Here is an 11,368-nt window from a genome sequence, read left to right as displayed (position 1 = left end):
CGCACTGTTTTTATCTGTTCGTGCTTCCTTTTAAAAGCTGTTTCTGTCCGTCCCTGTTTTCAGGTTGGACTGAATGTGTTTGGTTTTTGGTGAATATTTGGACACGTCTGTTGTTTAAGGGCAGAATCAAACCAAGTCTGAGTTCTGCCTTCCTCACGTCTGCTGTCCCTTCTGTGTCTGACAGATGCTCCACAATGGCAGCTCCCCGTTTCCATCCTCCTCCTCCTCTTCCTCCTCATCGGGGTGCTTTTATTCATCTGTTGTAAATGCTACAGAAAATCAAAGAAGCAGAGACGGTAGGTGTAGCAGTAGTAGTAATTAGCATGAACAGTCGTCTGACACCTGTTGACCTGAAGTGGTTGATGATGCATGAATGAGTGAGTGAGTCTTCAGACTGAGACTGAATGATCTTTGAAGTTTATTTGTCGTTTCAACAGAATGAATACAGCTGGAAGAAAATATCGGTTGTTTCAGGACGAGGGTGTAAAACCGAGAAACACACCGGGTAAAAACAAAAGCTGCAGCACTACATGTGAAGTAAAATAAGCATTTTTGTTCTATTTATAGAAATTCAGTACAGAGATCAATAAATGAAATGCTTTGTAACACACCTCCAGATATCTAGCACGCCAAATATCTGGAGGAGTCGACCAACTCGACATCCACATCCAGCCAATGAGAGCAGGCAGCTACTTTTTCTCTGCAAAACACTTTTTACTCCCCTCCAGCTCTCTGTAGCTCAGATGATCCCTGATACCTGCGTTTGCTGATCCATCCTTTGTCGTGTAAAAAATCAAGACTTGGGCCAGATAGGAAAGCTTGAACTTTAACCAACATTTTTATTATCAACAAAAACAGACACCAATTAGAATACAACAGTTCCACCGGAGTGAGTCGGAGATCGGTGCAAAATAGAGCCGCGTTCTGTTACCAGAACAGAGACCCGAGTCGACATGAAAACCATGTAACGAAATAATTCACAACACTCCCTCCTCTGAGGCTGTAAAGCCTCACACTTTATACACCAACACTGTGACCACTGAAAATAGGCGGCCTCTTGTATTTGCAGATCTGAAACCAACTTGCATACCTTCAAGAAAATACCCAAATTAGTGTTTACACGTTGTGAAATAATCAATAATCATGCGGTGGGCTTTTTCTGTTGCTAACACATTTGAGCAAGTTATAATGACAAGGATTTCCATTACTCCTCTCTCCTTATTACCCTTTAAATGATTTTCCCTTTAAATGTGCTTAACATATTAAACTACCTATACGTGCTGCAATATAGTGAGATATACCTTGTAAATGGTTTACACTTGTGAAACAAAATATCTTTATGCAGTGAGCTGTTCTTTCGTTATATACTTTAGCAAGCTAACAATTATAACACCTAATGTGTTGAAAGGCACACATCATATATCAAAACAATCACAGGGTGCATAGTGAACTTTCTGTGTAACAATACAGTAACCAGACATAACAGTGTTTCGACAATCTTTCATGTGACATTCAGAATGATGCAAAATGTCCAATAAACATGTATGATGTCCATTTTGAAAGTTTAGTCCGTGGTACTGTGGAAATTATTTTGGCACTCAGGTTTCTTGGGGAACAGGCTGGGTACCAATTTGAGGGCGCTCAGTCGTTTGTAGTTTCAGTCTTGTTCTTCCCTGTGCTGGTTCATTTGGACTCATAGCTGGTGAAGTTGTCTCTGTGGTGGTGCAGGTCACGCTCATATCTAACTCTCGTCTCCTCCCTATCTATTATAGCCTCTCTTTTTCCATCTCTCCTTGTTATCTTAACTCAACCCTTTAAAGACCCTAATTCTTTTTTCCTCTTCTTCTGCCTGTACTGGCCCTTAAATGCACTTACTTATATCTTCCTTCCACTTGCTGTGTACGTTTCTTCATCTGGGGGTATATCTATTTAGACCTTATCTAACAGGATGGGCTCTTTCATTATTCCGTCTCTGTGACTACTTTTCCTTCACTGACGACTATATCGTATGTCAGTATTATCTACCTGTTGGTCAAACTGTTTCTCCCTACTTTCCCTTTATTCTGAGCTTTCTCCATCTCTTATCTGACGTCTTTTATTTTATCTTTAACTACTTACTTGTGCTGTTACCACATATGTTGCTGCCACAGCTCCTTTGACCACCTTTGCGGTTAATTTCTCTTTTTTCTGCTCTTTACCATTTAATTTCACCTGCTGTGTGCCTCCCAGGACAGCCATCGCACACTCACTGCGAGCAAACACTTACTCTCTGGAAACTTTGGAATTTGGACGGCCTTCATGCCTCGAAAAAGAAAAAGACAGTTAATTGTAAAGCCACACAACCAAGAAACTAGAATGAAACAATTCATTGAAAGAAACTCAGGCAGCTCCCCTTGTTTTTATATCAAAGAGCTATTCAACTGAAAAATCATCAAAGCAGAGTTTACTAAAAATAACTAACTTCAGTGAAACTAACAACTATTAAAATATCAAATTCATTTTCTCACATCTAATACAAAATTGATGGCTCTCAATCCCTTCTCCAACTTAAATCCTTCATAGATAACACCTCACATTGCTGCCTATCAATCTGTACTTCTATGTTTCAATAAAACTTTATCAGATGTCATAATTTTTCTAGTTTTGTTCCTTCTCCTCGACCCAAAAAGTGTCTTCAGCCTGTTATTCTGAACTAAATTTCCTTTATTATCATAATACTTTAGTAGGCTGTTTCAACTACACTTTTCTTTTCTGTATCCAGTCATTCCCGTTCTTTTACTGACCTGCTTACTGTCAAGCTGTGTACGCGTGTCTCTGAGTTACAGGTTGTCCTTCCTTGGTCAAGGTCATCCTGCCCCTGTTCAACTCTCCTGGCACAGCTCGACAAGTAATGTCGTGTAAAAATTCAAGACTTGGGCCAGATAAGAAAGTTTGAACTTTAACCAACATTTTTATTATGAACAAAAACAGACACCAATTAGAATACAACAGTTCCACCGGAGTGGGTCAGAGATCGGTGCAAAATACTGTAGAGCCGCGTTCTGTTACCAGAACAGAGACCCGTGTCGACATGAAAACCATGTAACGACTGACTTTAACCTCCTTTTATAGCTCTGTTTCTTGGCTTCACATCATCTCTTGGCTCTCTTTCCTGCTGCACCTGAATCTGGGAAAGTCCCTGACTGCCTGCTCCTCCCCTCTGTGTCCTTTACATGCACTCCGCTTGATCATGCCATTTCATCCATAACCTGACTTTTATAGAATAAACTGGTGTCGTTTGTGCTCTGTGCTAGAAACAGGACATTCTTACTGTGATGAACTATATTGATGTATGTTTTTTAATACAATTTTAACAAAATCTGCTTCTGTATTTTCCTTTGTAAGTGTTTTTGATGCTGCCTCCCTTTTCTCCCAAAGCACACGAACTTGCTCACACACACACACACACATGTGCTACTGCTGAGCCTGGGCAGGAAGGAGCACACACACTCACAGCTGTAGAGTTTTCACACTGTGATCCTAACTTTACACTATAAAATAACACTTTAAATGATGACAGTGTAGACCACCATTGCTCTTGTAATTAATGATAACAATTTAGGCTATAATGCTCCAAAATAATTCACAACACGTTTCACCCAGATTCTTTGTCTTTATGTTCACCTGATGAGTCGACTGTGATGGCAGAAATGTGTTTTTTTCTTTTCCTTATAATCTTTTATATTGTAATAGTACTATTTTCTAACATATTATGTCTTATATATTGTTTTTAATCTTTAACCTTTTCCTTATATTATTATACTAGTCTGTCTACATGTGTAGGGTTTAGGTCAGAGATGTGAAGATCTTTTATTTTATTTCCTCACTAGCTGTTCCTCTCCCAGTCTTCACTGGGACCATCAAGACCAAGAGAGGATCTCTGTTCCACAAAACATAGAAACCTAGACTGTGTAAATGATTATGCATCCCTTTGCTGGGGGCCAGACCTTAGTGATACAGAACCTCTGGTCCAGCTGATTTGTGTTGTAGTACTTTTCTGTTTATTGCTTTTTATTAATAAAGACAACGGTTTGTTGTAATTCAATTATTTGCTCAATCCCTCACCAGAAATACTACAATTTCTCACGGAAACTTGGCACCCCCGATGGGATGGATGAGGGATTCGGACTCTGTTGAGCAACAGAAGCTGGCTTATCTATGGGAAATCCTTCCTACTGGGAGGAGCTGTGTTCAGCAGAGCCCTGACCTTCCCTCCGTTCCAGAGAGAAATGGAAAACAACTAACAAGGTGAGAAATGAGTGTGGACTAAAATAAAGAGAAGGACTTCAAGTAGTGGACTGACATGGACCTGAATCAGTGCACATGGATAGAAATATTTTACTTAGATTGCATCAAATCCCGTCTTATTTTCCTGATAATCAAATCAACTTTACTTTGTCACATGAGTGACACACAGTACAACCTATAGCAAAATGTCCACACAGAACATAACGGTACATTAACAGTATTGTCATCATATCGTCTTTACTCAACCTCCAATCCCTCACCTCTGATCATTAAGGTCAAAGTTGTTCTGTTTCTTTGCTGCTGATTTATGACCATAGAAGCACAATGTTCAGCTGCATCTCTCCTTTGTTCACAGAAAAGAAACCACAGAAGGTGAATCACTCGCTCGGACTGACCAGACACCATGAAGGAGATCCGCTGACTAACTTATATTTTCTACATTCATAACTTTTCTGACGTAAATTGTAGCTGTTAAAATACTAATAAAATTAACCCCCCTGCATAGAAATATTTATATAAAATATTTATTCCAGCATCCTTTGCACTGTGCTGTCACTTTACACTTGCCCTGCTGTCTCACTGCCTACAAATGTTGTTTCTGTTTATAGTGTAGTCTGCTTCTTGCCTAGACTTTCGCTAACACTTGTTTACGCTGTCCTGTGAATGTAAATCAAGAGCAAAGTGTCACCCAAACTTACGTAAATGTCATTTGTCTCTATTTTATCCTGTCGATAATAAACGTAGTAAAAAGAGCAGTCAACTCTTGTGATGTTTTACAGATCCGTGTGGTAGCGCCAGGGTCCGAAATTAACACCTGCCAAGCGCCAAATACGGGTAGATTTTCCGTTTGGCGAGTAAATTTCAAAAGGCTATCCGCCACACTGGCGGGTGAATGTTCATACCAAAATAGTAATGTAATAATCAGTGTTTTCTCTACAATGTATTCATCAGCACCGCTGCAAAATCTTTCCATGATCAGTAATATCGCGACATTCACTTACACTCTGTTCATGGTTGCATAGCAACGTCGGCCACGCGAGTGCTTGTGGAAAGGAGAAAGCGCGGTAAGAACTGCAAAGTCACCGCTAGCTGCCGCTTATTAGCTGTTATGTGGCGACATTTACCAGGAGTGAGCCAACCTTTAAAACGAAAACCCACAGACGAAAAGGGGGACGAATTACATTAAAAAAAAGAAAGTTTTGTGAGAAATGGAGGTTTGGAGAGAAAGGAGTTTCAAGAGGCTGGCTACAATATGATTCTGACGCGGTCGTGATGAGTTGTTCTGTGTGTCGCCAGTATGCTAAAGATAAAAACAGAAACAACTCATTTTTTCATGGGAAATAAAACGATGAAACTTGAGAACATTCGTGACCATGAACACAGTAAGTGTCACATTGCCTGCGTGTCTGTGTCTCTGGCTCAATCTGAGCCTCTACTCTCGAAAACTTCTGTGACAGCGCTAATGGCAATGTCAGAGCAGACCAGCAAGAAGATGAAGCTACTGTTTAGGACTGTACATGCCATTGGCAAGAAGGCCAGGCCACTTTCTGACTTCGAGTGGATGTTCGAGTAAGTGAAACTGTTTTTCCTCCTGTAATGTTTGCTAGACTAACATTTTATATGAAGCTATGGTAGGGTGACCATCAGTCCTGTTTTCCCAGGACATGTCCTGTTTTCACGTCCTGTCCTGGCCGCCCTGGCTGTTTTTTTTTTTATTTTTATAAATGAATACATTTTCAATAAACTGCTGGGAAAGATCAGCTCTACAGCAAAATATATGGGCAAAAATGGAGGATGAGGAAGAAAAACAGGATAAAGAGGAAGAAAACTAAATATATAAATATATTTTGTTAGTTCATTTTTGTAAGTTTGTGAGTCGTCGTGTGACTATGAGGTTTAAGTTCTGATAGTTTTACAAAACCTTCAAATGTACTGTTATGAGCGCTAGTTCCACCTCTTCCATGTTTTACTATTTGTTGCTCTGTTTTGACTTCTATGTACACTTATTCATTAAAAATACCATATCAATTAAATGTACTGAAATTAATGTATATGTGATTTGGCCGGTAAAAATATGCTTGGCTGGATTTTTTCATCTACCAGTCCCCGTGGCAGGTGAGCCAAAAAGTTAATTTCGGCTGCATTATGAAATGAAACTTGTAGTTCCTTCAATGCTAAACACACAACATAGGCCTATAATTAAATGTAGCCATATTAAAATATGGTAACATAAAAAAAACATTTTTTAAATTAGCATCTGGGGTGAATGTAAACAGCAGCAACCAGATTTGGGAAACAGAGTCCATCTTGACTGTGTTTGAGCACCAAGCATCATCGATGTACAGAGGAGTCCACCTCCTCTCATCTTGCAGGAGTCTTGCGCTGACAGCTCGGAACATGGACCGCCTGCCGAGCGCTTGACCCGGGATGTTGATGACGCAGGTCTCTGTAACGATGTGGGCACAACAATCTCTGAATTCCGTTGTCTGGTCAAAATGAGTCCAATTGTGTCCAGACCTGATTTTTAGGAGCAGAATTAAGTCCAAGCTGGGCGACCGCCGCACCCGCCGTGGCGTCTGGTCCGGTTATTTGTGGTCTGCTGCTCATTAATCCAAAAACCCCGTCTTCATCTTCCAATAACTATATACATGTTTCTGCAATAAAGCCGGGAAAAACAGATAAAAAAAACAAAAGTAGTTTAACGCGCCCCCCACCCCCCAAAAAACTCAAGTTAAAGTAGCCTACAGTTTTAAAAAGTAGGCCTAATGTGAAAACTATAAATCATTTGAGTTGCTTGTAACAGTTTAAGCCTAGGCTTCTAACCACCCCTGTTCTGAAAAATAGCTTGCACTAAGAAATGTTAACTAACAAATTGAAATGCTTTGAGAAATGTTTATTTGCACAATAAGAAAACATGCAATGCAATTTCGTCGAACAAGCAGCTGATTAGGTCACCTCCCAGCTGAATCTTTTGTTTGCCTTTCCATGAAGAAAGACATTTCCACAATACATTGGAACAGAAAATGTCTCCAGAATGCAGGAAATTAAGTGTTTAATGCTCCAGTTTTCTGGGGGAGGGTACCCAGACCCCCGCTCATTCAGTAGCCTATCCAGGAGGGACCTCCTATTTCTTCAAATAGTGTTAAAAATCTTCTCATCTCGTTCTCGTGCATGGTCATGTCTCATGATCCTAGCGTATCATCACGCCCCTAATCTGAGCCCTCATGTCCCCACCACTTTTCAACACAAAGTGACGCCCTGGGAACCCAACTACTAACGTCTAGCCTGTCCTCGAGCATTCCCCTCGAGCATTTCCCCTCCATGCGGCACGGGTTTGTTTTCCCCCGGCAGAAACCACATTACAGAGGCCTGTTGAACAAAAGCGATCTGCTTAGACGCCTCAATGCCGAAAAATGACAGGTTTAATGCACATGTATAAATGCACACAATGCAAATGTGTGTATATATTTGCATACCTAGTCTGTGCCGTTTATTTGGATTAACATTTAAATAACACAAGAGGAAATAGGCTAATCTTAATATGCAAATTGTAGCCTATCCTGTAGCCTGTGGGATTCTGTGTTGTCTTGTTTTGTAAATCTGTTGTTAGGCTACTCAGCTGTTCTGTCTTTCGACGGCATTAGGCTACAAAACGTGTTTTGCCGTGATAGCCGTGTTATCAGCTCTGCTGGGTGGAGAACACATGCATGTTGCCTAGCAACAGAATCAGTGTTTTTATTTGTTTTGACAATTTATCGGAAGGCTGTTGATAAATTAGCCTTTGTGTCACAATGTATGAGTCACTGTAGCTCTCTCTCTCTCTTCACAGCAGCACAGACGTTCTTTGAAACAACTGTTTATTACATGGGACACCTGTAGTTTATCTGATGGCGTGCACACCCGTTCACCCTGAGAACATCATTTATTAATAAACATCAAACAAATACAGTGTGGGGAAATAGCTCGTGGTGAAATAATCCCATTAAGTCCATCTGACTGTCTGCTTTGAATTCAGACATCAATAGTTGTAACTTTTCCTCTGCTGGTGCGCTGACTAAAACCTTCGTAGCGTTAACACAAACAGCCGGGACAGAAGCCTGAACACAGAAAATGGACTCAGTTGCCTATGCTATCTTTTAGCTCTAAGGAGATTTATTTACAACTCAAATAAGTTAGGAACTGTGCATCATGAACATAGGCTAACAGTAGGCTGTTTAGGGGGTGGTGGTGCAGTGGATAATACACACGCCTTTGGTGTGAGAGACCCGGGTTCCAACAGGCTACTAATGTGTCCTTGAGCACACACTTAGGCTAGCCTAAGCCCTAGTTGCGTTCGGCCTCTGGCATTGTAAAAGGCTTTGGATAAAAGAGTCAGTTGCTCCAGGGACCTCTGACATATCCTCTAGGCCTATTGCAGCTGTAAGCTTTGAATAAATGATGTAACACAGTCACTAAGAGCGATGCATTTCACGCTGCTGACCGAAAGTCATTTAATCTATTTGAGAATGTTAAATTACTAGGCTTACATGTTACCTTGTTTAGGCTATTCATAAGCTCCTCATGTGTCCAGTGCATTTAGCTTCCTTTGCGTTTGGTTCTTTATGGGTTATGCCTCTTGTGTTTTGTCTGAGTGTTTCCACCTGTGCCTCGTTTTGTCACCTTCCTCTTGAGTGTCCGTCTCTTCAGAATTTGTTGTTGAATTGTCCAATGTCATTTTGTTGAGCCTGGTTTCCGTTGGATTATTGTGGGCTACGTTGTTTCTCGCCTGACTTCATTAGGCTACCTGGATTTAGCCACGCTTTCCGTTTTGTTTTGCATTTTGGACTGCCTGCCTCACCTTTCACGTAAGTCCCTTAACACTGCATCTGTTAAATGTCAGAAACAAAAAAACTAACGTCCCATAAATCAAAGTGACGTTTTTATTTGATAAAAACCCAAAGATATTCCGTTTAAACAGCAAATTCCTCACATCTGACAATCTGGAACAAGAGAATATTTGATTAAATGATCAACTGATTGTGGAAATAGTTGGATTCATTTTCTGCTATAAACAAGTCAACAATAATATAAAGAAGAGCTCAGTAAACATTTTTCAGAAGATGTTCCACATCAAAGAGGGAACAAAAGGCAGAGTTTTCTCTCCAATGCTCTTCCACAATCAGGCTGGCAATTTTCCTCCTTGTCTAACTTTAAAGTCTTGCGTTACCAGTAGTCATGTGTCCGTAGGGCTACAGCTACCATCTAGCGGTTGAAAATAGTAACTGCATCTTGTTTTAAATTAAAATGAAAGTTAACGTAGGGAACGTTACAGCGAAAATAAAGATAATTTAAATGTTTCAAACGTTTACTTGCAACAGCTGCATCGGGTGAAAACTACATGTAACCTATTTGATCTAAAACAGGGCTACAGCCAAGCCTTTGATATTAGACCACTGATTGCCTCCATTTACCCCAGTGGGCGAAATGGAGCTCTTGAAATTGTTCAATTGTAATTTGCATAATTAAGAATTTAATTAATGTTTGTTTACAAACTTACAGGTGTGAAATGTTTGAGGGTGGTCACTAGTTATATTAGCAGTGGTTTGAGATTTTTATGTTGGGAAAAACAAAAAAGTTATTGAAGATTGAAATGGATGTTGCAATTTGCAGACGGTCCCTAACTCCCCCTGCAGCCACAGGTGCATTTGACAGACATTCAGTGCATTGCGCTCTGGCGTCGTTATCTTTAGTGATTTTGAGGTGATCACAGCTGTGAAACTTCTGCCTGAATTAGCTCTCCAATATATCCCAAAACTGGGAGAAATGGAGATTTTGACACGGAGCTATTGAATGTAACAGGCGCGAAAACCGACAAATGTTGAATATTAAACTAACTTCACCCCGATCTAAAAGCAGACTACACGTAGCCTGTCCAAATAAAAGCTAAACCGTGGCTTCAGATAGACCATGTCAATTTAATGACACTAAATATCTTGTTGATATAACTGGCATTGCAAAAATAATGGGATATCAACCATCTCACGTGCAAAAACACACTAAAAGTGGGCTACACACAGGCTGCACGTAAATCATGTGTAAGAAATGAAACAAAAAACTTTGTAATCACTGTAGACCTTGCTTAAATGATGGAATATCATACACATTGCAAGTTATTTTGGCAAAATGTAAAGTTATTGCGGCCAGAAGTGGGTAACTCATAGCCGGACAGGTCTATAGGAAACCTAGACGGTGAAATGACGGCTATTGCTTGCAGGGTAAGGAGGTGAGTTTTCAGGAGGAGATTCAGTCTTTCACCTCTATTTGAGCACTTTTGCGGGGGATTAATTGATTTTTCGTTTTGTTTCTTTATGAAGTTAATTTAGAACAATGTTTGATAAATCTTTGAGTGCGTTGAATAAATAAACGAAGTTCTAAAAGTGAGTTGAACCGAACACTAAATCAGGCTTTTAATATGAAGCCGTTCTGTGTAGGCCTACATAAAAGCAACACACTCACGCTTGTTATCCTTCAGACATTCGAGATTTTCTGTACTCCTGCATGTGGCAGCAGCAGCTGTGTTGCTTTCAGTCTGGATTATGGGTTTCACTTCATCCTATTAGTTTGCTCTTCGGTTGTAAAATTTGCCCCAGTAGTAATTTGTTGGCGGTTGGTCATATACAGCAAACACCGGCCTTTCATGTGAACATGGCTGGATTGGGGAAACATAGAATTTACCGGGTTGAAAACCGGTCGACTTTATTTAAACGACTTTAATGTAGCCAATTAAATGAATGAAGCATAATTCTAGATTAATTTAAAATGTGCTCTTGTTAATAAGTGTGTCTGTAATGATGCAGGAAAGACTTCTAATTTAGATCGCATTAGGTTGGAATACCATGTTGCTGCACATCCCCTCTTTTATAGCAGTTTTCTTTTCTTATAGGCTAAAGTTGCATCTTCCTTTTTCTTGAATGCAGTTTTCTCTCATCATTATCAGTGTCGACAAACGAAGCGATGCGGAAGGAAAATGTTGGTAACTGGTCTTCAGGGTTGTTTCTCTGCTTCGGTTTTTGATGCGTGCATTTTGTCCACTGCACCCGTG

At 40.2% G+C, this 11,368-nt stretch overlaps 1 protein-coding gene across 1 annotated transcript in view; it reads left to right on the top strand.

The window, feature by feature from the left end:
- The window catches only part of LOC119900208, an 11,612-nt gene extending 6,570 nt beyond the window's left edge, over window positions 1-5,042 (top strand). The window contains exons 4-6 of the mRNA XM_038714969.1: window positions 185-296; window positions 4,108-4,287; window positions 4,643-5,042. Coding sequence (XP_038570897.1) covers window positions 185-296; window positions 4,108-4,287; window positions 4,643-4,694 — 344 coding nt within the window. The 3' untranslated portion in view covers window positions 4,695-5,042. The remainder of the gene's footprint in view (window positions 1-184; window positions 297-4,107; window positions 4,288-4,642) is intronic.
- Window positions 5,043-11,368: the final 6,326 nt, after the last annotated feature.

The sequence above is a fragment of the Micropterus salmoides genome, unplaced genomic scaffold, assembly GCF_014851395.1.
Source record: "Micropterus salmoides isolate LMB-PRFRI ecotype aquatic unplaced genomic scaffold, ASM1485139v1 Ms_hic_scaffold_13, whole genome shotgun sequence".
NCBI classification, from domain to species: Eukaryota; Metazoa; Chordata; class Actinopteri; order Centrarchiformes; family Centrarchidae; genus Micropterus; species Micropterus salmoides.
Note: the sequence above shows the minus strand (reverse complement) of the source record. Positions and strands in the feature narration are given on the sequence as shown.